General features: G+C 42.4%; 2 protein-coding genes and 1 non-coding gene across 6 annotated transcripts; all 3 read left to right on the plus strand.

The window, feature by feature from the left end:
* Window positions 1-253: 253 nt before the first annotated feature.
* Window positions 254-5122, plus strand: LOC103716183 (putative E3 ubiquitin-protein ligase RF298). Of its 3 annotated transcripts, none has more exons than XM_026808138.2 (4): window positions 254-411; window positions 709-776; window positions 958-3037; window positions 4401-5122. In XM_026808138.2, exons 3-4 carry the CDS (start codon window positions 989-991, stop codon window positions 4917-4919), a joined length of 2568 nt encoding a protein of 855 aa, XP_026663939.2. In that variant the 5' UTR covers window positions 254-411; window positions 709-776; window positions 958-988; the 3' UTR covers window positions 4920-5122. The 3 variants fall into 3 exon arrangements, with proteins under 3 accessions (XP_026663939.2, XP_026663938.2, XP_026663941.2); XM_026808137.2 differs by having other exon boundaries at window positions 709-748; XM_026808140.2 differs by having other exon boundaries at window positions 709-748; window positions 962-3037.
* Window positions 5123-17775: 12653 nt separating this feature from the next.
* TRNAS-UGA lies at window positions 17776-17857 on the plus strand. Its single transcript has one exon. It is a non-coding gene; the product is annotated as a tRNA-Ser (tRNA).
* Window positions 17858-17934: 77 nt separating this feature from the next.
* LOC103716182 (putative TrmH family tRNA/rRNA methyltransferase) lies at window positions 17935-26167 on the plus strand. Of its 2 annotated transcripts, none has more exons than XM_008804082.3 (4): window positions 17935-18264; window positions 18354-18458; window positions 18564-18690; window positions 25642-26167. In XM_008804082.3, exons 1-4 carry the CDS (start codon window positions 18040-18042, stop codon window positions 25860-25862), a joined length of 678 nt encoding a protein of 225 aa, XP_008802304.1. In that variant the 5' UTR covers window positions 17935-18039; the 3' UTR covers window positions 25863-26167. The 2 variants fall into 2 exon arrangements, with proteins under 2 accessions (XP_008802304.1, XP_008802305.1); XM_008804083.3 differs by having other exon boundaries at window positions 18624-18690.
* Window positions 26168-26711: the final 544 nt, after the last annotated feature.

Consider the following 26711-nt stretch of genomic DNA (forward strand, 5'->3'; position numbering starts at 1 on the left):
AACTTGACCCATAAAATCTCTATTTTTATCTGGCTCAATTCATGCCTCAATTGAACTCTGAATCATAAAAAGTTCAATTGGCTCTTGACCCGAACCCGAACCTAGCCAAAATAGATTAGGGTCAGGTCGGACCTTTTGGCTCTGGTCGGTCCTAGGGTTTGGTCACCACCACGAGCCCAACGTGGTTACGAGCGTCTGCTAACACCTGACACCAAGCGGTGACACGTATGGAATGACATCCTTGACAACCAAACCCAATGCAGCGAAGTAAATAGAGACAGAGATAGAGAAACGAAAAGGCGGAGGCGTTCTTCTCTGCGAGCTCCAGCAGAACCCTCATCGCCCCTTCCGTCAGTCCCTCCGCCCGCCGATCTTTCGCCAATCGATCCAGTTCCCGTTGTTCCAGAACCGGTGGGTGTCGATCCTTCTCAATCCGCTTTTCTCTGGATTTATTCCGATCTATATTCAATCCAATAGATTCTTCTTCTTCCCTCGTCGATTTCTTTCGTGTATGTTAGATTTCCTCTTTCTCGAGTGTTTTTTGATTGATTTTTGTGTTTATGTTTGGAATTTTATGAAAGCTATTCTTTTTTTTTTAGTACTATTGCAACGAATTCGTCTTTTTTTTTTTTTAGATTGATGCATGATCCTTTGATTTTTATATTTGGTTATTGCCATTATTGATGGAAATCGACTGTTTTGATGCAGGGATTTCACTCGGATTATGCGATAATCTCCACATCGTAAGGTTGGCTCGTCGCCCATCTCTTGCTCGAGTTAGTTAATCACGATGATTCTTTTGATTGGATATTTCTTTTTTTGGAAAAAAAGGGAGATCTCGGGATAGGTTTTAAACGTTGGCACCTCTTTCTGATCATGTTTCTTTTTTGCTTTCTTTTCACATGTTTTTGTTTGTCTGGATTCTGGATTTGGGTTTCGCGTTGATGATGCATATAGATAGAGACTTGTTGCGGGATCAGTTGTTAGAATGGCGACAATGGTGGCTAGGGGTAGCAGTCCTCTGTCTTCCTCGATCTCTATTCAAGAAAAGGGTAGGAGGAACAAGAGAAAATTTCGAGCTGATCCACCTATAACTGACCCAATTGCAGCCAACCCTCCATTGCAAACCAAATGCTCTAACTATGATGAATTATTCCCCATTGAGAGGAACTCCGACGATCTCAGCCTTGAGCACCATGAAGGTGCCTGCGGTGCATGTGGGACGCTTATGTGCGGTCCTCTAGAAGGGCTTGGATTGGAGGAATTCCAAGACACAGATTGGACCGATCTCACGGAAACCCAACTTGAGGAGATCTTGTTGAGTAATTTGGATACCATCTTTAAGAGCGCAATTAAGACTATCACTTCTTCTGGATACTCTGAGGAGGTGGCAAGGAGTGTTGTCTTGAGGTCCGGGCTGTGTTATGGATGCAAAGATACAGTTTCTAACATTGTTGACAATGCATTGGAATTTTTGAGGAGTGGGCAAGAGGTTGAATCTTCTAGAACAGAGAATTCATCAGAGGATTTGCAGAAGTTGGCAAAGACTGTTTTGGCAGACATGATTACCGTGCTTAGGGAGGTCCGACCATTCTTCAGTACAGGTGATGCGATGTGGTGCTTGCTGATCTGTGAATTAAATATTTGCCATGCTTGTGCATTGGATGACAATCCCTTGAATAGTGTGGGAAATGGTGAGATCTCAGGCAATTCTGCTTCTCCTCGAGTGGAATCAAGCTCAAACTCCAATAATATTTCTTCTCCAACCGTTCCTGTATCAAATGCTCCTGGACCTGAGAAGTTGAAAACTGTTTTACCTTATCCTGAGAATACTCCACAACCTGAAATGTCCTCTGTGGTAGGGATCCCAAATTTACCTTATGGCAGGTTCCTGGCCTCGAGCAATGTCCATGACATGGTTCCAAATCTTAACACAGGGAAGGAGAATCCAATTTCTTCATCTGGTCATATTGAGGAATCCTCTTCTTCAACCATTTCTCAATCTCTACGAGAAGGGAAGCCAGTAGGTAGTAGAAGGGTCCATGTAGGTAGTTCAAAGAGGGAATTTATTCTCCGGCAGAAGTCCATTCACTTTGAGAAGAGCTACAGAGCATTAGGATCTAAAGCAGCTTTTAGAGCATGCAAACAGAGTGGTTTGGGGGATTTAATATTGGATAGGAAAAGCAAGCCCATTTTCAATTCTAAAATTATAAATACGAAGTGCACCTCCATTAAGGTAAGCAAAGCAATGGGAGTAGATAAGTCAAAAGCGGAAATGACACTTGACCTTTCTTTTACTGCTGGACTCTCCTCCAGTGCATCATGCAGTGCACAACCAGTTAGCAGTCCATCTCCAACACCTGCTGCAAACACTGAACTTTCTTTGTCTCTGCCTTCTACAAGCGGCAGTGGTGTTGGTTTTAAACAAGACTGTAGTATTGAGGCTTCCAATTGCAGTAATTTTGCTGCCATCCCCTCCGATAAGATATCTAGGGATTGGGTACCACGGGACAAGAAGGATGACATGCTGGTTAAACTATTTCCCCGGCTACGGGAACTGCAGGCACAACTGCAGGACTGGTCGGACTGGGCCCAGCAAAAGGTGATGCAGGCTGCCCGTAGACTGAGCAAAGATAAGCTTGAGCTGCAAACCCTGAGGCAGGACAAGGAAGATGTCGTTCGTCTCCAAAAAGAGAGGCGAAATTTGGAAGATAACACCAGAAAAAAGCTTGGGGAGATGGAAATCGCAATATCCAAGGCGAATGACCAGGTTGAGAGAGCCAGTGCTGCTGCACGCAGGCTTGAAGTTGAGAATGCCCGGCTGAGGCTGGAAATGGAAGCTGCAAAGTTACAGGCTGCAGAAGCGGCGGCTAGTTGCCATAAAGTTACAGGAAGGGAGGTCAAGACTCATAAAATGTCCCAGTCATGGGAGAGACAGAAGTCATTGTCTCAAGAGGAGCTTGTGAGTGAAAAGCAGAAACTCTCTCTGCTGCTGCAGCAACTAGAACAAGCTAAAGAGCAACAAGGTCAATTAGAGGTCTCTCTCTCCCCCTATGCTTGTTCAAGTTTTTGTTTTGGTGCATTGCTACATGTAACTCCCTTTGAACAATCTGACTGCTTTTCTTTAATTCATGCAACTATTATGCTCTAGCACATGTTTTAATGTTTCAATCCTGTATCTAACAACCTTACTTTCCTCTAAGTGGATTAGTCTATATTTGTATTGGTTTTGCTTTTCCTGTGTGAAAATGTCTTTGGTTTGAGTATCTCAAAAAGATAAGGTGAAGTTCTGGTGAAGTTCTAGTTAAGTACAATGGAAGCTCTTCGCCTCCCTCCCTCACCCTTCTCTCTCTCTCTCTCTCTCTCTCTATATATATATATATATATATGATGTTTATGCGCCTTGTGCTTTTGCAAATGAGTGGTGTGGTGTATGTGCCTTTTGCTTGTGCAGGTGAGTTGTGTGGTGCATTACATGTAACTCCCTTTAAGCAGTCAAAATTCTCTGCTTTAATTCATGATATTATTATGCTCTAGCACAGCACCTTTTTCAATCCTGTACCTGAATATCTTGCCTTTCTCTAAGTGGATTAGTTTATATTTGCAATGTTTTTTTTTTCTTTTCTTGTGAAAGTGTCTTTGGTGTATGTCAAAAAGATAAAGACATTTTTTTTGTGTGAAAGTACAATGGAGGCTTATTTTACATAGGGTAGCAAATTAGATTGCGAGTATATTGCATAGGAGCATATTTTACTCACAGACTGAGATGTTTTTTGAACATATGGAATTGAAATCATTCTTCAGTTTCTCTTTATGCCTTAAAGCAACTTTTGTCTGCGTTCTTGCTGCCAAGTTGTTTGGAAGTGTTTGCAGTGATGAAGATGAAGAATGATTTATTCATAAGTGATTAGCCTTTTGGATAAAAGGATGTGGTAGTTGAGGATTTGGTAAAACATATTGTAAGTTCACCTGTTTCTTTCACTGATAAAGGATAATTATTAATGTTCATACCAAAAGCTTTGACCTGATCTCAGCCTTATATTGAGCTGTTATTTTCTTGAATTGTTTCACTCTAGTGGTATTTGAAAATGAAAAAAATCAACAACTATTTCAGGAAGGAAAGGCCAAAACCTTTTCTTCTTTTTGATTGTTAAAAATATTCAAATGAAAAGAACATATTGGGAAAATCTATGAAGAGTAGGCTTGTCTTTGGTATCTTATTTTCCATTACCTTCTCTTTTTTCTTTTTCAATCACGTTCCTTGAAGAGCAGTGACCTTTTATCTTGAATTGCTAAAATCCTTTTCACCATCCATAACCATCTCTCTGTTTTGGTTCCACGTTCTTTAAATCAGAGTTATCTAATTCTTTTGTTTTTATTACACCTGAAAAATATTACAGGCTAGGTGGAGACAAGAAGCAAAAATGAAGGATGAAGCCCTCTCACTGTCCAACTCTGAAAGAACTAAGCAAGAAAAAATTGAGAGTTCAGCAAAATCACAGGAAAATGCATTAATAGTGAAAGAAGAAAATGATTTACAAAAATACAAAAATGATATCAGGAGGCTTGAGCAGCAGACTGCGCAATTGCGGCTAATGACAGACTCCTCAAAGTTTGCGACATTAAAATGGGGCGCAAATAAAAGTTATGCGTCATGCCTTTCTTATGGAAGAAAGAACAGTAGTGCACATTATTTGATGAAGATTATTGCCCAGGACCTGGGATCTGATGACATACAGCCCGAACGAGAGTGTGTGATGTGCTTGACTGAAGAGATGTCTGTTGTTTTCCTTCCTTGTGCCCACCAAGTTGTTTGCACCAAATGCAATGAGCTTCACGAGAAGCAGGGTATGAAGGACTGTCCTTCATGTAGGACGCCCATTCAGCGAAGGATTTCTGTACGCTCCGCTGACTCTTAGCTTGCATATACATTGTGAGCTCAGTTGAGTTAAAGAGTTCAGAAATAATGATATGTGAGACTTTAAAATGAATAATGCATCCTTGAACATTTTACATTGGATATGGACAAACAATTGCTCAACAAATTGCGAGCTTTCTTTGGTACATCTATTGTTCCTTCTATATTCTGATGTTTATATATAAGTAGTTGATGCCTTGAAGAGGATAGAGATGCCACTTACAAATTTTCATTTTATAGAAATGTCATGCAAAAAGCATGGCATATGCTGGTAGTTTGTCATATTAATTCTTTTAAATATTTTAATTCTAACATCATATTTGTTAGCAATACCACCAAACATCACCCAATTCTGATTGTTATTGTTTTGTGCTGTTATATTGTCCTTATTCTTTGATCTTCTTTCCCCCTCTCTTATTATTCATTGTGCCAACAGGTACTCGAGACCTTGTGTTTTGTATTTTTTCTAGCAAACTTCACTCATTCTGAATTGGTAGTTCAACACTTGCAGCTGCATTGACGTGCAAGCAATTTTATGTGATCCTTATATAGCATTAGGGTACGAATGGCCACTGGAAAATTTATGTTTGTATTATGATTAGCACATGTTTGTTGTTTGAATTAAGATGTGGATTTGAATGTGTAAGGGATCTACAAGAGTAATGCATCTGAATTTTTTCTTGGTGGAGTTTAAACAATATTCCCAGTTGTTCCTTTGCTTTGTTATCTTCTAATTCTTGTTGTCCGATACTAGGATTTGGTCTTGAATAGGAACAATCTGACCTTCAGATAGGTGAGAAATGGCATAATCAATTATGTCAGTCCAAAGAATAGAAAGGAGTTATGGATTCAGTATCCATATCTAGGTATAATCTAAATACTAAATGAATGTTTCAATAATTTGTATCTATATATCGATCTTTAAAAGGAGGACAACAAGAAGTATAGTTGGAATTGGCTGGTAGCAGTCACCTTGTTTTTTATTTAGTTATACGACCAGTACTTTGAAGTTCAAAAAAGACTTGAGTAGGGTCTAGGGCTTATGTAGCTGAAACCGCAAGGGAAAGAAGATGAAAAGACTTAAGAAAGCAAGCCTTAGGTTCATGATATTGATCATCAGTTATGCATTCAGTTTAATTGCACCAGACTTGTATGAGGAAAAATTGCCTAAATATCAGAAACCTGGCAATATATTTTTACCCATTTTCTTTTAAATTTAAAGCTTTATATAATAAGTGAAAGGAAATAAAAGGAGTGACAACATACACGGTTTGTGTCACATGACATAGAAATGATTGTTATGGAAAGCAGCTCAAACAATTCATTAACATGTAATCTAGGATAGGATTTAAGTGTTGTTAATTAGATCAACCAGATCCTTGGATAGATATATGGTCAGCGTACTTGCATATACTCAGCTGCCATTATGCATTAAAAAAGAGAGAAAAAAAATGTTGTCTGATCATGTTTCTCTCTCTCTTTCTGCGTGTCTGTGTGTGAGAGAGAGATCTAAAAGGATCTAACTTGATCAAAGTCACCAGCGACCGAGGAAATGCTGAGATAATTAGCATTCGAGTAGCTACTTCATGCTAAAATGATGACATTGTCATGCTCCTGGAGCCACTGCTTAGGGGCAGCATGTTAGTTTAGTAGTTATTGGAATGTTGGAGTGGCAGAGGGGGGAAGAGTCCTATGATCCTATCCCAGTTCTTCCATTATAGTAGTAGGACACTTGCATGCATAAAAACTATGAATCATTTACATGCATAATTTCTTTTAGTATTGTTCATTTGCCAACTTTATGATATTTTATGCTCGATGTTTGATTTTTCAAATAATAATTTTAATTTGCAATTATGCTACTAGTACAAACTCATGTTTAAATCTGCTAGAGTTGTGCAGCAAAATTAATTTCTTTCACACCTGAACTTTACATGTAGAAACATACAAAAGAATTGTGACTAATTCATAAGTGATAAATTAATGGATTCCAAGGAATTTTGTGTATAGAAATTTATTGCATTTGAGGAAAGATAAAAGGATGTTGGTACATGATAAATTTAGTGCATGCACCTATTTTCATTTTCCTTGGTTCTCTTTCTATCTTTAAAATTAAAATTAAAAAAAAAACCTTAAAAAGAGATACTGATTTCTTTCCAAGTTGATACTTTTTAGATAATAACGTTATTCATTCCATAATTTCTCAGATTAAACATGTGGCAAAACACTTACTCATATATCTCCAAAATTGGGAATATTTTTTCTGTCAAACCTATTCTCCATGATAGATTACTAGAAATTGTTTATAGTGTATAAATCCTAGTTGTCATCTTCAGATGAAGAGATATATGGAGTAAGAATTATTAAACAATTTGCACAAATATATGGAGAGACTTTTGAGAATTTAATTTGTAAAGTGTCTACATAGCTCCTCCAGTTATTTCAGTAGGCATCTTTCATACACTTCCATGTTTAGGGCTATTTCTAATATATTAGAAGATCACCTAATAGATTTAGGCCCTGTTTGGGGGAGCTGTTGGCAGTAGAGCTGTTGGAAGTAGAGCTGTTGGAAGTAGAGCTGTTATAAAAAGCTGTTTGCTATTTGGTAACTACATTCGTAAAGTATTGTGGTACTTTGTTTTGTGTTTGGTAAACAAACTGAGAAAGTACTTTTGTATGACAAAATTACCATAAAGGATATTGCATAGTATTATACAACAAAACGTAATAAAACATAACATATATTAATACATAAATATACAATATAATATAATATTTTTGTAATATAAATAATATTATTATAATATAGCATAATAGTAATATAATTATTAGAGTAAATTAATATTTGGTAATATAACATAATATTAAATTATTTAACATAACATATTAATGTATTATGATATAATGTAATATATATTATATTTATAGTATAATATAATAATAAAGGTATAAAATATTATAATTATTAGTATAAATTAATTTCTCATAATATAACATAATATTAAATTATTTAAAATAACATAATAATGTATTATAATGTAATGTAATATAATATAATATTTATAGTATAATACAATAATAAAGGTATAAAATATTATAATTATTAGTGTAAATAATTAATATTATTGAAATATATTTATTTATTATCTTATTTATTCATTCATTTATTCATTTATATAAATATTTATTTATTTATTTATTTATTCATTTTTTATTTTTAAAATTATCTTTTCTTCTCTTTTTTCCTTTCCCTTTCTTCTTTTTTTTCTTTTTCCTTTTCTTTTCTTTTTTTCTTCTCTTCTTCTCCTTCCTTCCTCTCCCCCGTTCTCCTTTCTTCTCCTCCCGCGCAGCCGGCGGCGCTGGAAGAGGGCCAGGCTGCTGCGGCCGCGGGAGGGGAACGGGCCGGGGCCACCGGCGGCCATGGGACGGGGCCGGGCCGTGGCCGGCAGTGCCCGCGGCAGTCTCGGCGGCCGCGGCTGGCCACCTGGGAAATGCTCTCCTCCCGCGAGGCCGACAGCGCCGGGCCGTGGCGGACGCGGGAGGGGGGCGGGTTGTGACCGCCGGTGGCCGCAGGAAGGGGGAGGCCGCCCCCTTCTTCTTCCTGTTCTTCGGCCCCTCCCCATCGTGGGAAGGAGGAGGGCGCCGGGCCTTTCCGTGACAGGGGCATCATCGCCGGCGGCGGCCGCGGGAAGGGGAAGACCACTCGTCTTCCTCTTCTTCGGCACCTCCCCACCATGGGGGCGGGGGAGAGTGAGGGGGTGTGACGGCGGGGCAGTGGAAGAGGGTACGGCGGCAGGGGAGAGGGAGTGGGGTTGGGTGGGAGAGGAATAGACGGTGAGAGAGAGGTTTTTGGGAGGAAATTTTTTTTTTTAATGGGGGTATTTTGGTCAAAAATACAGCTTTGCGAAAAAGCTGAAAACAACGTTTTTGGAAATCTCCAAATTGGAGCTTCCCTCCAAAAGCTGTTTTCAGCTTCCCGCAAAAGCTGAGCAGGCGAGGTTGGGGGATCCCTGCGGAGTGCGGGACATGTAGTGTTGAGGAGTCGACCGACCACGTGCTCTTCCAGTGTATGTGGACGAGGTCGGCATGGCTGTGGGCAGGGTTCCCGCAGGAGGTTTGGTGTGGGAGGCCTCAGTTTGTACAGATGATGTAGCAGTGGCTGGCCCGGCCTCGGACATGTCAGGAGGCTATTCGAGCGACCTGCACAGCACATCAGATCTGGCTGGCGAGGAACGCCCGCACCTTCGGTGAGCGCAGGGTATCACCGAGGTTCGCTGCGGAGTTCGCGCGAGTCCAGGCATTGGAGATCAGACCTTCTTCAGATAGACCTCTGATAGCTCGGGACACCTGGGGTTCCCTCTCTGCTCCGGCAGCTCCTCAGCAGGTGTTTTTCACCTGGGAACCCCCACCCCCGAGCTTCCTCAAGGTCAATTTCAACGGATCGGTCATGGATGGAGGCGCGCGAGGAGGTGCGGGTTTTGTGATACGGGATCCGCACTCCAGAGTGGTGGCAGCAGGAGGCTGTCAGCTTTTCGGTACATCGGTTCCCGGGGCAGAGCTACGAGCCGCCTGGGCGGGTCTTCGATATGCGAGGCAGGTACTGCAGGCTGGCGCGATTGTCTTGGAGGGCGACTCAGCCACAGTTATCAGTTGGATCCAGGAGGAGCTGAGGGGTGGGGGCTCAAACCACCCTTGGTTCGGGATATAGGGACGATGTGTGGGGTTGGGGTGGCCATCCAGGCCAAACATGTATTCAGAGAAGCCAATGGGGCAGCCGACTGGGTGGCTGCCTTCGCGACTCATCATTCAGGGTACACCTTTTGGGTGGGGGAGGGGGAGCTGCCACTGGCTCTCCGTGAATTAGTCTTTTTTGACTTTATTGGGTGTATTCGTACACGTACTGTATGAAAACCCGTTTTTAGCCACAAAAAAAAAAAAAAAAGCTGAAACAGCTTTTTGGAAAATTTACTAAACACCATTTTTTAGCTAAAAGTACTTTTGGAGGGCCAGAAAGTACTTTTTGGCCCTCCAAAAGCTCCTCCAAACAGGGCTTTTTTTTTTTTTGGTAAAAATGGCTACTCATCTCATATAGTTCGAATGTGAGTACAACCCTCCAAATCACAGGAAAGTAAAAAGTACAACTGTGAAGGGACGTCTGCATCAGACGTCCACAGGAAATCACCGGAGTGCCGGGCGACAAAGGAGGCGACCCAATCTGCTACCCGGTTCGCCTCCCTAAACACATGTACCGCCTGAAAGTCAACCATCATCTGAGCCATCCTGCGGGACTCTCAGATGAGGGGGTGGCCATCCCCAAACCGATCCACTCCCCGAATCCAATCAATCACCACCGATGAATCACCCTCGAGGTACACCCGCTCGGCTCCAAATATCTGCCTCGCATAGGATATACCCTCCCAGGCTGCCTGCAACTCTGCTCCAACCACTGTAAATCCTAGCGTGCGCCGCCCTCCTGCTGCTATCATCCTGCCAAGATGGTCCCTGATCACAAATCCGACCCCTCCACACATACCATCTACCGACCTGCTGCCGTCAAAGTTCACCTTGAGATAGCCAAGGGGTGGGGGTGCCCAAGAAATAAGGGCAAACCGTGGCGCTGAAACAGCGTGATGAGCACCCCAGATGTCCCTGACCAACCCAGAAGTGACTACCGCAGCCGCCCCGATAACCTCCCTCGCAAGCAACATCGCCCGGTCTACTACCATCCTCGGAGGCGCCCTCCTCCCCTCAAATATACCGGTATTCTTGTCCAACCATATATGGTAGGACAGGTACGCCACAAAAATCCCTGCCTCAACAGATCTGGGACGCCGCATGGAATCTCTCAGCAGATGGATCAGATCCTGCGTCGAAATCACCGAGGCCGGTAGCGGAATCAGTGAGCTCCTCCATATCTCTTGGGCCCTAGGGCACTGCAAAAGAACATGCTCCATAGTCTCCTCGATATCTGCACATTCCTCACAACACTGAGAGATCCTCATACCACGCCGAGCTAACAAACTCCTAGTCGGGAGGCAATCCCACGCCACCTTCCAGATGAAGAGTGCCACTCGCGGATGAACCCGCATCCTCCATATCCACCGCCCCTTAATCTGTCGTACTGGCTCCCTACTGATCAATGCATGAAGATCCCTAGCTCGCACCCGTGACCGCCCCGTCGATATCCATACTAGCCTATCCGCCTCCCCCCTAGGGGTCGCTCGGGCCAAGACCAACTCCGCCAACTGCTCCCCAAATACCTCCCGAACCAACTCCTCCCTCCATCGCCCCCCCTCAGCATCCAATAGGTCACTGACCCTCCACCCTGCTAATCTCGTCGAATCCACCATGGTCGGCATACAGCAAAGCGGTAACTCAGTCACCCACCTATCCTCCAGCACATCGATAGACTGACCGTCGCCAATAGCCCATCCGATCTCTGGAAGCACCACCGTAGCTCTGGCACACATCTCCCTCCACACCGGGGAATGACGACGTCCCACACGCACACCCGGTACCAAGGCGCCATACTTAGCCCTCATCAGCGAGGACCATAGACTCTCGGGCTCAAGCACAAATCTAGCCGCATGTCTGGCTACTAACACCTCACGCCTCACTGCGAAGGCTTGAACCCCCAGGCCACCACAACTAGTCGGCTGGCACACCACCTCCCATGCCATCAAGTGAACACCACCTCTACCACTGCTCCTCCCCCATATAAAATCCCTAAACAGCCGCTCCAGGGATCGCAGGAATCTCACCGGGACAATGGCATTGGAAAGTAGATAGACAGGGACCGATGTAAGAACCGAGCGCACCAAGGTGATCCTCCCTGCCATCAATAGTGTATGCATCTGCCACCCCGCTAATCTGCGTCTGATACAAAGCTCGCTAGGCAAACAATCCCCACTCCGCAACCGCCGGTCGGACAATGGAATGCCCAAATACATCATCGTGCCCACCTGCTCACCCACCCCCAAAGTCTCCAATATCAAGTGCTTCATAGCCAATCTAATCTTCGGGCTGAAAATGATGGCTGACTTGGTCAAGTTGACCCTCTGTCCTGATGCTGCACAGTAGTCCTGAAGAATCTGACCTATAACCCGGGCCGCCTGCCGCGTCGACCTGGCAAGAAGCAAACAATCATCGGCGAAGAGCAAGTGAGATATCGCAGGGGCCCCAGCCGCCGGTCTATAAGCCTCCAACTCCTGAGTGTCCACTGCCTGGCGTAGGGATCTAGACAAGGCATCTACACAAATAATAAACAATAGCGGGGATAGGGGGCAACCCTGGCGCAACCCTCCAGATGACACAAAGAACCGGGATGGCGAACCATTCACCAGAATGGCAAAGGAAGGGATCTGAATGCAGCCCATAACCCATCTAATCCACGTCTCATGAAAGCCAAATCCCTGCAAGGACTGCTGCAGGAAATCCCATCTCATCCTGTCATAGGACCGCTCCATATCAAGCTTGATCCCCATCAAGCTTCCCCTCATCGGGGCCCTACCGAGATCAAACATGAACTCCTGGGCAATAAGCACATTGTCAGATATGCTCCGCCCCTCCAGGAAGGCCCCCTGCTTTGGACCAATGAGTCTAGGGAGAACAACTCTTAACCTAGCGGCAATGATCTTCGTCGTAGCCTTGTACAAGGTCGTACAAAGGCTAATCGGGCGATAATGACTCGGCTCCGTAGCGTCCTGCCGCTTCGGAATCAAGGTAATAAAGGTCCGCTGCCAATCTGCCGCCATCACTGCTGTATCGAAAAACTGCTGTATGGCCGCCGTCACATCTCGTCCTACAATCATCCAGTATCTCTGGAAGAATAACGGAGGAACGCCATCCGGCCTCGGGGCCTTGTCCCCCTCTAGGGACCACATCGTCTCTCTGATCTCCCTCTCCGACACCAGCTTAATCAGTGCATCAGTCTCATCCTCAGATACCCCTATCGAAGGCGATGGAATATCCACAGTGCTCCCTCCTGTAGTCTGCTCAGTCCACCTGGCCCTGAAAAAACTAATCATAATCCTCTGAATCATATCCGGATCCTCTGACAGCTGCCCATCCTCACCCCTGATGGCTCTGATCCTGTTCTGATGCCTCCTAATAATTGTCGCCTGGTGGAAAAATCTGGTATTTCTATCCCCCTCCACAATCCACTGAGCCCCTCGATTTCTGTCTCCAAAAAATCTCCTGCTGTCTAAGGAGGCAATCATGCAATGTCAAAAGTGACCTCAACTCTACCATCTCCCCCTCCATAAGGCCCCCCCTGAGCCTCCTGCATCTGTAATCTGGTAATAGCATCCTCTGACTCCTCAATCCTCCTGAAGATGTCTCCAACCTCCTCATGATTCCACCTCCTCAACCGTCTCCTCGTCAGCTCCAATCTTCGGGACACTCGGTACATAGCATCACCCCTGACTGGTGTACTCCATGCCTCCCTCACCATCCCCCACGACCGCGGATAGCATAGCCACATCTTCTCAAATCTGAATGGGGGTCGAACTGGAATGTGTACATCTGTGCTCACCAATAGAGGACAATGATCAGACGCTATCCTAGATAGATGGCTCACCCGATGATCCGGAAAGCACTGAACCCAACCAGCGGTCCCATAAGCTCTGTCAAGTCGCTCCCACACTCTAGCACGACCCTGCTGATTATTGCACCATGTATACCTGGGGTCCAAGAATCCCAGATCTATCAATCCAGTCGATGTCAGAAAGTCCTGAAACTCCGTAATCTTCCTCTCATAGGTGAACGGTCTTCCCCCCATCTTTTCAGAGGGATCTGTAATGCAATTAAAATCACCTGCTACTAACATAGGATAACCCAAACTGATTAGCTGAGGCACCTCCTCCCACAGTATCCGTCGCACTCTAAAATCAGTACTGGCATACACCGCAGCAAATACCCAAGGCCTCATACTGCCCTCTGAAATCACCATAATCACCTCCTGGGTACAAACATGAAAAATATCCACTTTACATGGTCCCTGCGCCCAAGTAACAATAATACCTCCTGATAGCCCTTGAGACTCCACTGAATAGAATCCCCATGACCTCGGTACCGCTCTCCTAGCCTTCTGTAGGCTCTGTCCCGACAACCGGGTTTCCAATACTACACAAATGTCCGGATTGTGCTGCTGCACAACCCTACGAAAAGCCGGGGCGAAAGAAGGCTTTCCCGCGCCACGGCAATTCCATAGAAGGACCTTCATAATTCACCCATGGATTTATCACAACCCCTACCCTGGGGTTGCAATCGTGGAATACCGCCTCCTCGGAAGTCCCTCCACTTGCCAAGTCCACTGGGTTCACCTGCTTCACAGCTGCCATCAATTGGGACAGGATATGGTGATGTTCCCCTCCACCAGCAGCTTGTGCCAAATGGTGTGCCGTGCCACAAGAAGCTTTAGATCCTGCCATAGTACCCGCCTTCGTTCCCTCACACAACTCCACTCTGGTCCCCCCATCCCTGCTACTACCTTTGGGATCCACACTGGAGCTTGATTCCCCCACCTCCTGCCTCCCAGGACCACACTCTTCACGGCTTGACATAGTGTATGCCGTGCCATGGCCCATAGGAATTGGCTAAAATGAAACCTTCACAGAGCCAAGCACAGGAACCTTACCTCGCCTGGAGCCGTCCGGAGCCATCCCACTCCCTTCCCGCCAGTCCGTACACCCCACCTCATCGGACGTCCTAACCGGAAAACGCCATCCGGAGGCCGAGAGACTCGCCGCTGCCGAGCTTGCCCTTTTCGTCTTCCTTCCGGAGACCGCCATCACCCCACGCCGCGAGGTGTCACCGGCCCCCCTGCCGTCGCGCTCCGCCCGAGGGGGTCGGTTGCCTGTCGCCGAGAACGGTGGAGGGGAGCTCCAGCTCCTCCGATGGCCACCTACGTCCGGCCATCCTTCCGGACATGGCTGAAGGGGGATCACCCCCGATCTAGAACAGCTCCCAGTCGCACTCCGACCCCTAGACACAAGCCCTCGGCATGGGCTTCTGGATCTCTTCCTCGGACTCAGCCTGAGCCCGCCACAGCCCAGTCCAACAACCAGCCCAGCCGGTGTGTCAGACACCCGGCTCGGTCCATCAGTCAGCCCACACTCACCTGGGCCAGTTCCCCGGCCCAAAGCCTCATCGAGTCGACCCAGGCCCAACCCGTCGCCTAACTCGGCATCTGCACCGGGTTGACTCATCCCACCAGTGGCCGCACCCGCACCAGCCATCGTGACATCCTTCTCCGGCGTCTTTCGCCGGGCCACCTTGGAAGGTTTCTGCCACCCATAAAGGTCGACCGGCGAAGACTCCCCGGTTGAGTTCTCGCTGGACCGGTAGGGAGTGGCCGCCGGGTCCGGCCGAAATGCAAACTCGGTTGCCTCCTTCCTCTGTACCATCTTCTTGGCCACCGGCTTATGCCAGATACGGCTTGTCACCATCCATGGCCCATACGCCGCCGGCTCCTCCACTGCATCAGCTTCCCCAAGCTTCTGCCCTTCAACCCCCTGATCATCCGCCCCTATGCCAGGCGTCTTCCTCCCCCCGGTCTCCGTCGTCTCCCCCGTACCAGCCACTGGAGGGAATCGGCCACACTCCGGCGCCGAATGCCCAATCCGGCCGCACTTGGAACACGGAGCAGGTAGATTCTCATAGATGAAGCTTTGCCAGAAGGTCTCCTCGACTCCTCCGGTTCTTCCCCTCACCAGCGTCCCCGGTTTAAGGGAGCCAGAGCAGTCGAGCTCTATTTTCACCCTTGCGAAACCAAACCTCCGACCCTGTTCCGTAAACCCATCTAGAGCCAGTGGGTTTCCAGCCCTTGCGGAAATTTTATTGATTGTCTCCTTCCTCCAGTAATCAAGAGGTAGTCGTGGCAGCCGGAGCCAGACGACCACCCTACCCACCCCCACAGCACCAGGCACGAAGTTTGGTCGCCACCTATCCATCGCCAGAAGCTGCCCAGCCACCGTCCAGGGGCCGTTCATCACTGCAGCTTCGCGGTCACCCTCCTTAGCAAACCGAAAGACAATGAAGCCATCCATAAGCGGGAAGTACTCCACACTGTAGTCCAAGCGACCCACCCTCCTGATCTCCTTCGCGATCCAGTCACCTGGAACTGTCCTCCCCAGGCTTCTTACGATGACCGCAGTGCTCCGCCATTCCGCCCGTGCACCCTCCAACTCCTCCTCCGTGATGTCCACCACCTCGGAGAATCTGTTCTGCAGCAGCTCCAGCTCACAGGAAGATAGCTGGTGACAGGACCAAGCTGGCTGCCGGACGGTTCCTTTCGCAACGTCCGCCCAAGACCGGTCCTTCATCGCACCCCCCACACCCTGCGCAGCATATCCCCCATCCTTCCCCGCCCCCGGTCGAGCCGAAACCCCCTTCCGAGAGTCCATACCACCACCCCTATACTATTCGGCCCCACACCAGGTGTTTGGGGAAATACCCCACCCACCGCACGGAAATTGGCGCACCTAGGTACGCATCCCGAGTCACTCCCTCTCTCTCCTCTCAAGTTGGCTCTCCCTTCGTCCTCGCACTCCAAACAGGGCCTTACTTTGACCATTTGGGACTTTGTCTAAGGTGACGTGCACTATATGTGCATAAATACTGATAAAGGGCATGAAAAGAATCACCTAATAAATTAAGTATCCTAGGACACTCTTTTTGAATCTCCCTTTTCAATTAAAGTCAACATCTTCAAAATTCAAGAATTCTACCTTTACGATGTGGAGTCGGCAGTGCATGCTACGTGTGGCTGCTCAAAATAAATTATAAAATTTATATTGAAACAATATTATCCATAAAATCTTATGAAGAGAACCTCCAAAGGTCATTAGTTAGGTTTGAATAATAAAATTGAGATCCATCGTAATTATTTATAAGTTTTAGGACCCTTTTATTTGAATATTACAAGTTCCTCTAGAATTTAACTGGACATTAAGATACTACAAAAGGAAGGGCTAAATCTATTCAAATTGACACAAAAAAAAATAATCTTATGGCAGGTCTAGCATCTAATAATAGACTTTTGGTTGTCAAATGCTTCTAATGGCCATAGGGTGCTATCAAGTAGCCTCCAACATCTAGAACTTGGAATAATATTTAAATTGTCTGGATCATATTATCTAATTGTCATCATGCAATGTCTAGTTAGCAAAAATAGCATGTCAATATAAGCTGCATCACTTTCACATTTGAAAATGTGCCTCATTAAAGCTTGACCTAACCAATTGAACTAAAAGAATGATGCATAAAGAAGCTCTTGAATCAATAGTGAAACTATTATAGATTAGTAATATGAGAATAAAAATGTTCTTTGTACGTGCAATATTCAAAAAATATGAATATATTCACCTTGTCTAAATTCAAAATAATAGTAGCCAAAAATCAAAACCAATAATCATAAAAAAGAGTCTAGCTAATTATTATGTACTTATCTAATCAAAATAAATGGAGTCTACCTCTTGTGCTAGAATATAGAACATTTTTTAGTAATTTTAATAGTTTAAACAAGCCCTTATGATTTGGAAGGTTAAACAAGCTATAAAGATCTATCGGTTTGTAATCTACATAATTGGAAAATAATGTGTATTCTAATTATTGATCCACTCTAGTTCTTGACATATGTAAATGGCTTCCTTTACAAATTTTTTTTTAGTAATATATGATTCTATATATAAATAGAAAGCTAAAGCCGAGGCTTGGCCCAATTTTAACCGAGCCTGCAAACGTCGGCCGTGCTTACTGCTTTCACCGTTGACCCAAAAGAAGAAGAGCTTAAGCGGCCTGTCTGGTTACCGAGTGGTTTCATCTGATCACCATACAAGTAATGATATGCAGCGGTCGTCGATATGTCCGAGTGGTTAAGGAGACAGACTTGAAATCTGTTGGGCTTTGCCCGCGCAGGTTCGAACCCTGCTGTCGACGAACTTATCGTTTTTTCCAAATTAATTTTTCTTATATATGATAATATTTTATATATACTATTTTTCCTGATGATAAAATGGAAAATAATGTAGAATTTTGTCGTTTAAAATCACTTTCGCTCTGGAGTCCAACCTCTCCCTTTCTCCCCGCCGCCGCCGCTTCTCCCACCACCACCATCCACCATGGCCGCGGCGCCGACGGCCGCGTTGGAGAGCCTGGTACTTGTGCACAACGTGGCGAAGCGGCACAACGTGGGGACGCTGGCCCGCAGCGCCACCGCCTTCGGCGTCTCCGAGATCGTCCTCGTCGGCCGCCGCGACTTCAACGCCTTCGGCAGCCACGGTTCCACCTCCCACCTCCGCTTTCGCCACTTCTTCTCCCTCTCCCAAGCCCGCCTCTACCTCAAGGCATCTCTCTCCCTCCCTTCCCCCTTCCTTCTTTAGGGTTCGTTTCTCCGTTCAATTCGTTTGCACTTTGCTTGTTTTGATTTCATTAGGAGGAGAGGGATTGCGACATTTGTGGGGTGGAGATCACCGACGGCGCCATCTCAGTGACCCAACATCCGTTCAAGAAGAGTACTGCTTTCCTCCTCGGCAACGAGGTGCTGTTCTTGTTTCTTGATTTTTAGCATAAAGTTTGCTCCTTTTTTATTTATGGTATTTATTCCATTAGTTTTTACTGAGGTTTCTGTCTTGCTTCCGAGAAGGGTACGGGTTTATCGGAGAAGGAATGCGAGATTTGTGACTTCTTTATTTACATCCCGCAGTATGGTGGTGGGACTGCATCACTCAATGTTACGGTTGCAGCATCAATTGCTCTACATCATTTTGGAGGTAGGATTGATTCTTGATCTCATTCTTTTTTTTATTTACATCGACAGAATTAAATTGTGTTTATTGCTTTTGATCTCAAGAGCGGGCAAGGGTTGTTAATAAAAACTTGTTCTATGCAATTTCTGGTGAAAATAATAATTTCTCCCCCTCTTTCCTTGTATCAAATGGAGTGAGGTTGGAATAAGAAGCTGGTACCAAATGATAAGAAATTCTCTTCATGACATGAGGTCTTGCGACTTAGATAGGAATAAATTTCTATTGACAAATAAGAATCTTTTCCTCTTTTTTACTTTATATCAAATGAGGTTGGAAGAAGATACTCTTTATGACAGGAGATTTTGTAACTGTAATAGGAACAAATAACATCCAGTGGATATAATCATGTGAAAAGTGACGGTTACTCAGTTACCAAAATAAATTCAGAAGGAAATTCTGATGAAATTACTCATTGCTTCAACCTAACGTGTATAGGGTGAAAACAAAATTATACTAGAATGGAGCAATGCAAATCTGAATTGCATAATCAAATCTGAACATGTTAGCGATCGGAAGTAATCACATTTTGGCAAAACCTTTCTAGTGATTCTTAGCTTCTTTATCAATCTCTTCATTTTTGGGGTTCTTCGTAATCTCCCTCTCAGTAATGGATGTTCATAGAATGACAATTGGCAGCATACCAACCATGTATGCTGCATCAGGATCATTGAACTTTTTCCTTTGAGATCCACCTATAGGAGGCTTCCTTGATCAGCATTAAGGACCAACAGCTCAGCATTGTCCTTCATGCTGTTGCTGTTTAGGGGGGTTGGCAGACATGTATAAATCGTTGCTTACCAAGAGGTTGGTAATGCGGCTTCAGAACTAGCTTCCTAATGAATTGGAGGGTGAAAGCTTTTTCACTAGTTAAGTTTTCTTATGAAAAACCTGTGCATGCGGGACGAATTGAGTACTGGGTCATTGGTCACAATTTTAGTCATGTTGATAATGCAGTAGAGGGTGTTTGCCATTGTTAATTCATATCTTGTGTAAATTGTTGGACTTTCAACAGAGTCTACAATGATCATATCTGCTTAAAATGAAATAGTTGCTTAAATATTTGATTCTTTTAATCATGGAGTTCATACCTTTTCTTTTAAATCCTATCTTCCCAAGTTAGAGATGTGTCTGCAATGACTAATTTTGTTCATACCTTTTCTTAAATATTTGATCATATTTATTTAAAATGAAATAGTTGCTTAAATATTTGATTCTTTTAATCATCGGAGTTCATACCTTTTCTTTTAAATCCTATCTTCCCAAGTTAGAGATGTGTCTGCAATAACTAATTTTGTTCTCATGTACTTGTTTAAACCAAAGTAGTTGCTTGAATATTTGCTTCTCTTAATCATGGAGGTCATGCTTTTCTTTTTATACCTTATTTCTTCCAAGTCAGCATTGACTTTGTAATATCTAGTTTTAGTTCTTCTTTGTCTCTTTATTGGGTTTACCCTTGGGCTTTGAACTTATATTAATCAAACTCAACACACTGACAATCAGACATTGCAAAATCTATTGATAATCAATTAATCATCAGTAAAAACCAGCCTATCGAAGATCACGTCTAGGTTAGGTTTTTTCCCCTACACATTCAATCTGGAAACATGAAACACATCAATCCTAGCAGTTTGAGTAGTCAATCCTCCTAGAATTATTAATACATTGGCTTGAGCAAATGTTCATATTCTTGATCATCGTCATGCTGTCTTAAAAATGCTTCATGAGGGATTAAAAACACTGAGCTCCTTTTTGATTATGGGTGGGGATAAGTGGAGTTTATCCATTTACGCAGCCAAAGATGAAGCATTAGCCAAGAAGTCATTATTTTGGTCAACGGGTCATTAACACATCTAACTAGGCTAACTTTATCCTGTCTAAAAGGTCCTTTCCCTATTAATAGCTTATTCTCAAGTTAACCCTTATTCTGACCAAATAGCATTTCCACTTAACCTGCAATGGTTACCAGCAATTATATAACTCTGATGAAATATGATTTAGACTTAACCTAGAAATAGAAGCACTTCAAGGGGATATTTATGGCTATGCCACCTTTCATCTTGTAACCAAACACAACCTTGATAATTTTCTTTTGGGTTTACCATTCCTTATGTTCCTTGGGATAGTCAATGTAGGTAAACTTTCCACTATGTTGACTCATACTTTCTAGTTGAGCTATGCTTCCTCATATGTGCATGTAGTGGTTGGAATCATGATACAATGGTGAACCTATGTACTCATTGTGGGGTCCATAATGCACAAATACTATTAGACCACACTAGGAGTTTGTTGCTAGAAAGCTTGGTACTTTTAGAGCATGAGTCACTTGAATGTGTTGATTGCTTGCTTTAAGGCTAGGCAATAGCATCTCTTATCCAAATAACTAAGTATCGTGCCATGGCCAGACCATAATTCAATTGTTCTAGTGCTTACGTTTGATCAAGGATTACCACGTTGTGTCTAACATCCTGCCAGTGTTTGCACAATATACTTATTTTGCAGCATAATTCAGGTATATTACAAGCTCTATATGGAAAATAAGTATGTCTGTTAAAAGTTTCACAACTAGCATGCTGATATATACCACATATTCTGTTTTTTCAAACATTTAGCCTATAGACATGATCTATTAGTCTTAACTAACCTCTAGAAATATAAGATCATAAGTCATTGTATATATTTGTGATGGTTGCAGTTTAACATGTGCACTGCGCAGCTTCAATATATGTCATATAAAATGGTGTCATGCCTTTTTACATTAATAATAGAAGTAAGTTCAAATATGTGATAGAAACTACAAAGGAATGTAACTTGCTCTGCAGTGCAATATATCATTTACAAAAAGAATACTTTACTATTAGAAACTCAGATAGTATGGAATATCATGTTTCATTTGTATATCAGATCCTTAAAGCCTCATGTTATATAAAAAGAATGAAATTCAAGAGGAGCCTTTGCCTATAGGGTCATAGTTTTGCAAAAATGCTAACCTTAAACTTGCTTTTAGCCAAAAGAAAATAAAAGGGTCCCTGTAATATTTTGTAATTCTCCTTAATGTTGTGATATTGAAATCAAGTCATAAATCATAGAGTCAGTTAGATTGAATCAGATCATGGATTAAGTTGCATACCGTAAGTTTTTTTTTCTAATTTTTCTAGTTTCTTTTCAAAATATCAAAAGTATAAAAGAAATTGTAAGAATTTGAAATCTGAGTCAACTATAAAATAGGTAAATAGAGGATAAGGGGCCATGCATATATGGTCTAATCTTCACCATCATAGACCCGTATATAGTATGTATTTAGAATCAACCATTTTCTTTGATTATTAAAGATATTTATATCCTACCTCTCAATTCAGTTATCCCTTTTTATTGGTAAGAACTTCAATTATTCATTTAAAACGAAGGTTTTAGAAACACAAGGATGAGATTTTAGAATATGGTTGTAAATAGTGTTATCAAAGGCACTCTCAACACTTGCCTAGGCGCTCACGTGAGGCAAGGAGGCCCTTGAAGCAAGTTTACAAGGGAGATGCCTAGGCAGGTGCCTAGGGCAAAGCAAGAGGTGTTTAGGCAAGTGCCTCTCCAATGTCCATTAGTGTTCTTTCTATCCAATTTTTGCCCATTGTTCTAGAGTTTATTAGCTTTATTTTGACAGTTATTTTGGTATATTGAAGTCCTTAAAAATAAAAGGGCTACTCTAGGTTATTCAATGATTTACCTTTTGGTATTATGTTTTGTTTGAAAACATCAAACTTGTCTTGGAAAGTGGTATTTACTATCATATTTGAATTTTGAAGCTACTAAAGGATGTCCAATATCTGATTGTTTAAAAACATGGCATAAGGAGTGATACTTTGTTGTGATACTTTGAAAGATGTGAAGTAAGATTTTTGATGCTGAAACTTGACTAAGTAATCTTATAATGTTTGTATCTTTTTCAAATGCATATAATATTTATTTCTAATATATTTTTTGAACATTTTTAAATTAGCATCTTGCAAGCACTTTTTTGGTGCCTAGCGCGTAAGGCAATTTGGTGTCCTGTAGCCTTAAGGGGACCGTTTGCTATACACAACCTTGTTTATAGAAGTACAAATGTTCACTTCTTACTTGTAAATCCATTAACTCCTATAACAGGTTTGCTAACTTTAGTACTCAAGAATTACTAGTGATAGGTAGGAGTGCAAACAAGTTGAACATGAGCAAGCTAGGCTCATCTCAAGCTCAGTTGTGAATAGATTATGCCTATATTGAGTGTAACTGAGCTAGGAAAATCATGCTTAACTCAGATTATTAGACAAACTAGCTTAAGCTTGGCTTGGTCAGGCTCAAATTAAAAAAAAAAATGCCAGGTGGTGGATAGCTTCATTGACGAAGTGGGCAGCTGTCCGTTAGGTGAACAAAGAGGGTTAGCATTGACTAGAGGCTATGTAAATCACTATGAACAAAAGAACAAGGTGAAGGAGAGGTTGAGAATGGAAGGCAGCGAACATGGTGATGGAGGAAGTGGTGAAGAGCCAGAGGAAATCTTGGGTGAGTGGAGATGAAGATGGCTAGGACCAGCATGCATTTGCTCCATTCTCTTTCTAAGAACAGGCTCAGCCATTAGATCAAAAGATCTAATGGCTGCAACATCTTAAGTTGTAAAGGATGATGACTAGGTTTATTTTTACACCGTTTGAGAGAGTGGAAAAGAGTAAGGTAGTTGGGTAAGGAAAATGATATCAGAATTTGGCTGAAGACCTCTAAAGATGAGATCCAACAATTCAGGAGCAACTTAGGATGAGGTTAATGCCATGAAGTCCAGTAATTCAAAATAATAGGTATATAATTTTATAATTAGTATATGTAACAAGAATGATCAAATGTGTTTTGAGATATATTGCGCCAGATACAAGCAAGCTAAGATTAGCTTGTGCTCAGCTCATCTACTAATTGAGTGAGCCCTTTTTGAGCTGAATTCGAGCCGATGAGCTGTTCACAAACAGCTTCCTCCACTTTGACAGCCCAAGTGACTAGATACTGTTAAAAGCCATTTAGCTAAAGTTATAGGAAATGGACTTGGGATGATATTTGTGTAAAAGCATGATCAAGTTGGACTTATGATCCAAGGAACTGTATAATCCATTATACAAATCTAGTTCCTATGATCCTAAGTCATAACTGATCCTAATCCAAGGATGAGATCCAGATTGGTTAGGGCGATTTGACCCAGATCATAAGATATGGATCATGCATTGTAAGATTTTGACAAGAATTGTTCGATCATTTATTTTTTTTAGTTTTTTCATCGTATTTTATTATTTGGTCTTCCTTTTTAGTTCCCTGCATGCTTGAAACCAGTTCATAACATATTGATTGTTTCAATAGCCTAGGACTAAATCCTAAGTCCCACAACTGCACTAGATTAACCAACTACCATGTGGGTCCCGTTGAAACTGCTTGTGTTCTCATCTTGTTTTCCAATCAAAGGCAAGCTCTATGAAGAGGTATATATAAAATAGTTGCTGACTATTCTTTTAATAATTCAGCCCAAAGGATAATAAAATACCATAACAAGAAAGATACACCATGCTGTGTTCTCTCAAAACATCATTGTTTGATGTCCTTGTAAACCAATTGAAGCAGCTGTACCAGGTAGTCTTCCGAAGTAAGTCTCCTTGGTATATATGTTGCCATCTCCTCTTCAAACCAGTGTTTTGGTAGGATAGTCAAGTGACCACATAGCACGGACGCAATTAGTATTTTTATCTATAAAACAATAAATAAAAGACATTAAATACAACAAAATAAGAATAATAGTTGCAATATTTTCTGGATAAATAATATCAGTACGAATAATAATAACAACAATCAGTGCTTAGTATTTAATACTAATAGCTTTATAACATAGTCAAAACCCACATCCAACCTAACAATCGGTTTTTACATGCTCCATCTACATAGGCCACCTAAGAGTGGACCACATATTTGGTCCCATAATGCTAAATGAGCCTTATATGCAGCTGCATAATGATAATCAATATTCGGCTGCATAGTATTAATTGGATTGCCTTTTCGGCTCATGTGTGGTAATGCCTAACATGCTAACCACACACAGGAAATTCAGTGCAGTCAAGAGTGGATCTACATATGCAACCATATGCACTGCACTTTAGAATACTGCTTCAAACTGTTCCAGTAAGCTCAATATCTGTTTTAATGTCTTTCATCTTGCCTGGCCAAACAGCTCTGCTATTAATGTAATAAATTACACCTTGAACACCAGATTCTAACCAAAATTTTCTCACAGCTAATTGAAGAGCTATTCTGAAGCCATCGTGCATATCAATTAGTTATTTTTTTTTAGTTTTCATCCAGAAAAGGTCAAATCTGCTTTTGCCCATACCAGCCTACACATTTCATCCCTAAAATTCCACCATATCTTGCTCCTTCATCTTGCATACATAGCACAATTACATCTTTCCATTTCCTCAGAAAATTTGATCACTTCTATCCTTCCAAATTTCCCAAAGGCCATGACCAACTATACATTTCAGACATAAGATAACCAAATGACTATTTGGCTGGGTAAAAGTTTGCTGAAACTTAATGTATGTGGATTATGGCTGTCTAAGATAGTGTTAAATTAGTTGGAAAAGCTGACTATGTAAGGAAGGCAAGAGACTGATTTGCATATTTGCCTGGGTTAAGGAAAATGCTGGTCCTGTAACATTTGTCTCCGAATTCTTTATGGTTAGCCATCAATAGTATCAAATAAAATATGATTTTTTTAAATACTAGCTATCAATGTCTTGTGGCCTCATCTTACTATTAAAATATTTAAGATGTTTAAGCTCCATGCCTTAGTGAATGGGCAATGTTCTGATATGTTTTTATTTCCTATGTAATCCCCTAAGCATGGCTTCCTTCCAGTTTGGGCAGGCTTTCCTGAAAGAAGCCGAGAGGGAAACAAGTTCACCGTAGCTGAGAAACCTCTCAAGCAGGTTAGAAGGAACTATTGTGCAGATTCAATTGAATCTGTGATCGAGGAGAGGAAGAGTAGAAAGGAAATTGCTGCCTGTGATATTTTTGAAGGGAACGGCACTAATGACTTGCAGGCAACAAATCTTTTAGAAGCACTGTTTGATGGTTAAGTAGACCAACTGCTGCTTCAAGAATTTTGTATTCCAACTGCGGTGGTGAACTAAAGAAGGTGGCTGTGAATGTGATGCGACAAGCCACATGGCAAGAAGGAGCTGCATATGCACTAACAAACTGACGAATTATGCGTGTCGGTCATTCTAATCTGTAATGATATAGTATTATTTAATTTCTCATGTGTTATGTTGATGTCAGGTTTTTACATGTTTTAACATCAGGTTGATTCCTAAGGATTCAAATGACTATCCATGTTTTAACATCAGGTTGATTACTAAGGCTTTTACATGTTTATGAACTACACATGCCTTTTAACTTCTTACAGGCCTTCAAATGACTGATCCCTAAGGATTCATCCAATATATCATAAGTATTATTTAACTAGCAACTTCATTCATGTTTGTAGATTGCATATCAATATGTAGACCTGCTACTTTTAATTTTTAAAAAAAGAAAGGTCAGAAAAAAGATGACCATCACATGTATAATTTCCCTCAATTATTAAAAAAAAAAAAATCAGAGGACAAAATGTAGCATTTTATTTAAACTAAAAAAATTAATTTAGAATATAACTGCAAAACCTATGACTAAACAGGAAATTTCCTTAACTTTTGATACATAAAAATGCGATATGTAAGGTTGCTGTGGTGTTCCTTCTTCGCCCAATGTCCTCCAATGTATTAACACGTCAAATACTAACTTGGAACATAATTGGACATGCGTACCTTGGCAAAAGCCACAGGACCAAAAAGAATTTAAGATAACAGAACTACGATTCACAACTGAACAACCAAAAGCATATGAAAAAACAAATAAATAAAGTAAAGAGGTAAGGCTGGCTAACT

Source organism: Phoenix dactylifera, chromosome 1 (genome assembly GCF_009389715.1).
Source record: "Phoenix dactylifera cultivar Barhee BC4 chromosome 1, palm_55x_up_171113_PBpolish2nd_filt_p, whole genome shotgun sequence".
NCBI classification, from domain to species: Eukaryota; Viridiplantae; Streptophyta; class Magnoliopsida; order Arecales; family Arecaceae; genus Phoenix; species Phoenix dactylifera.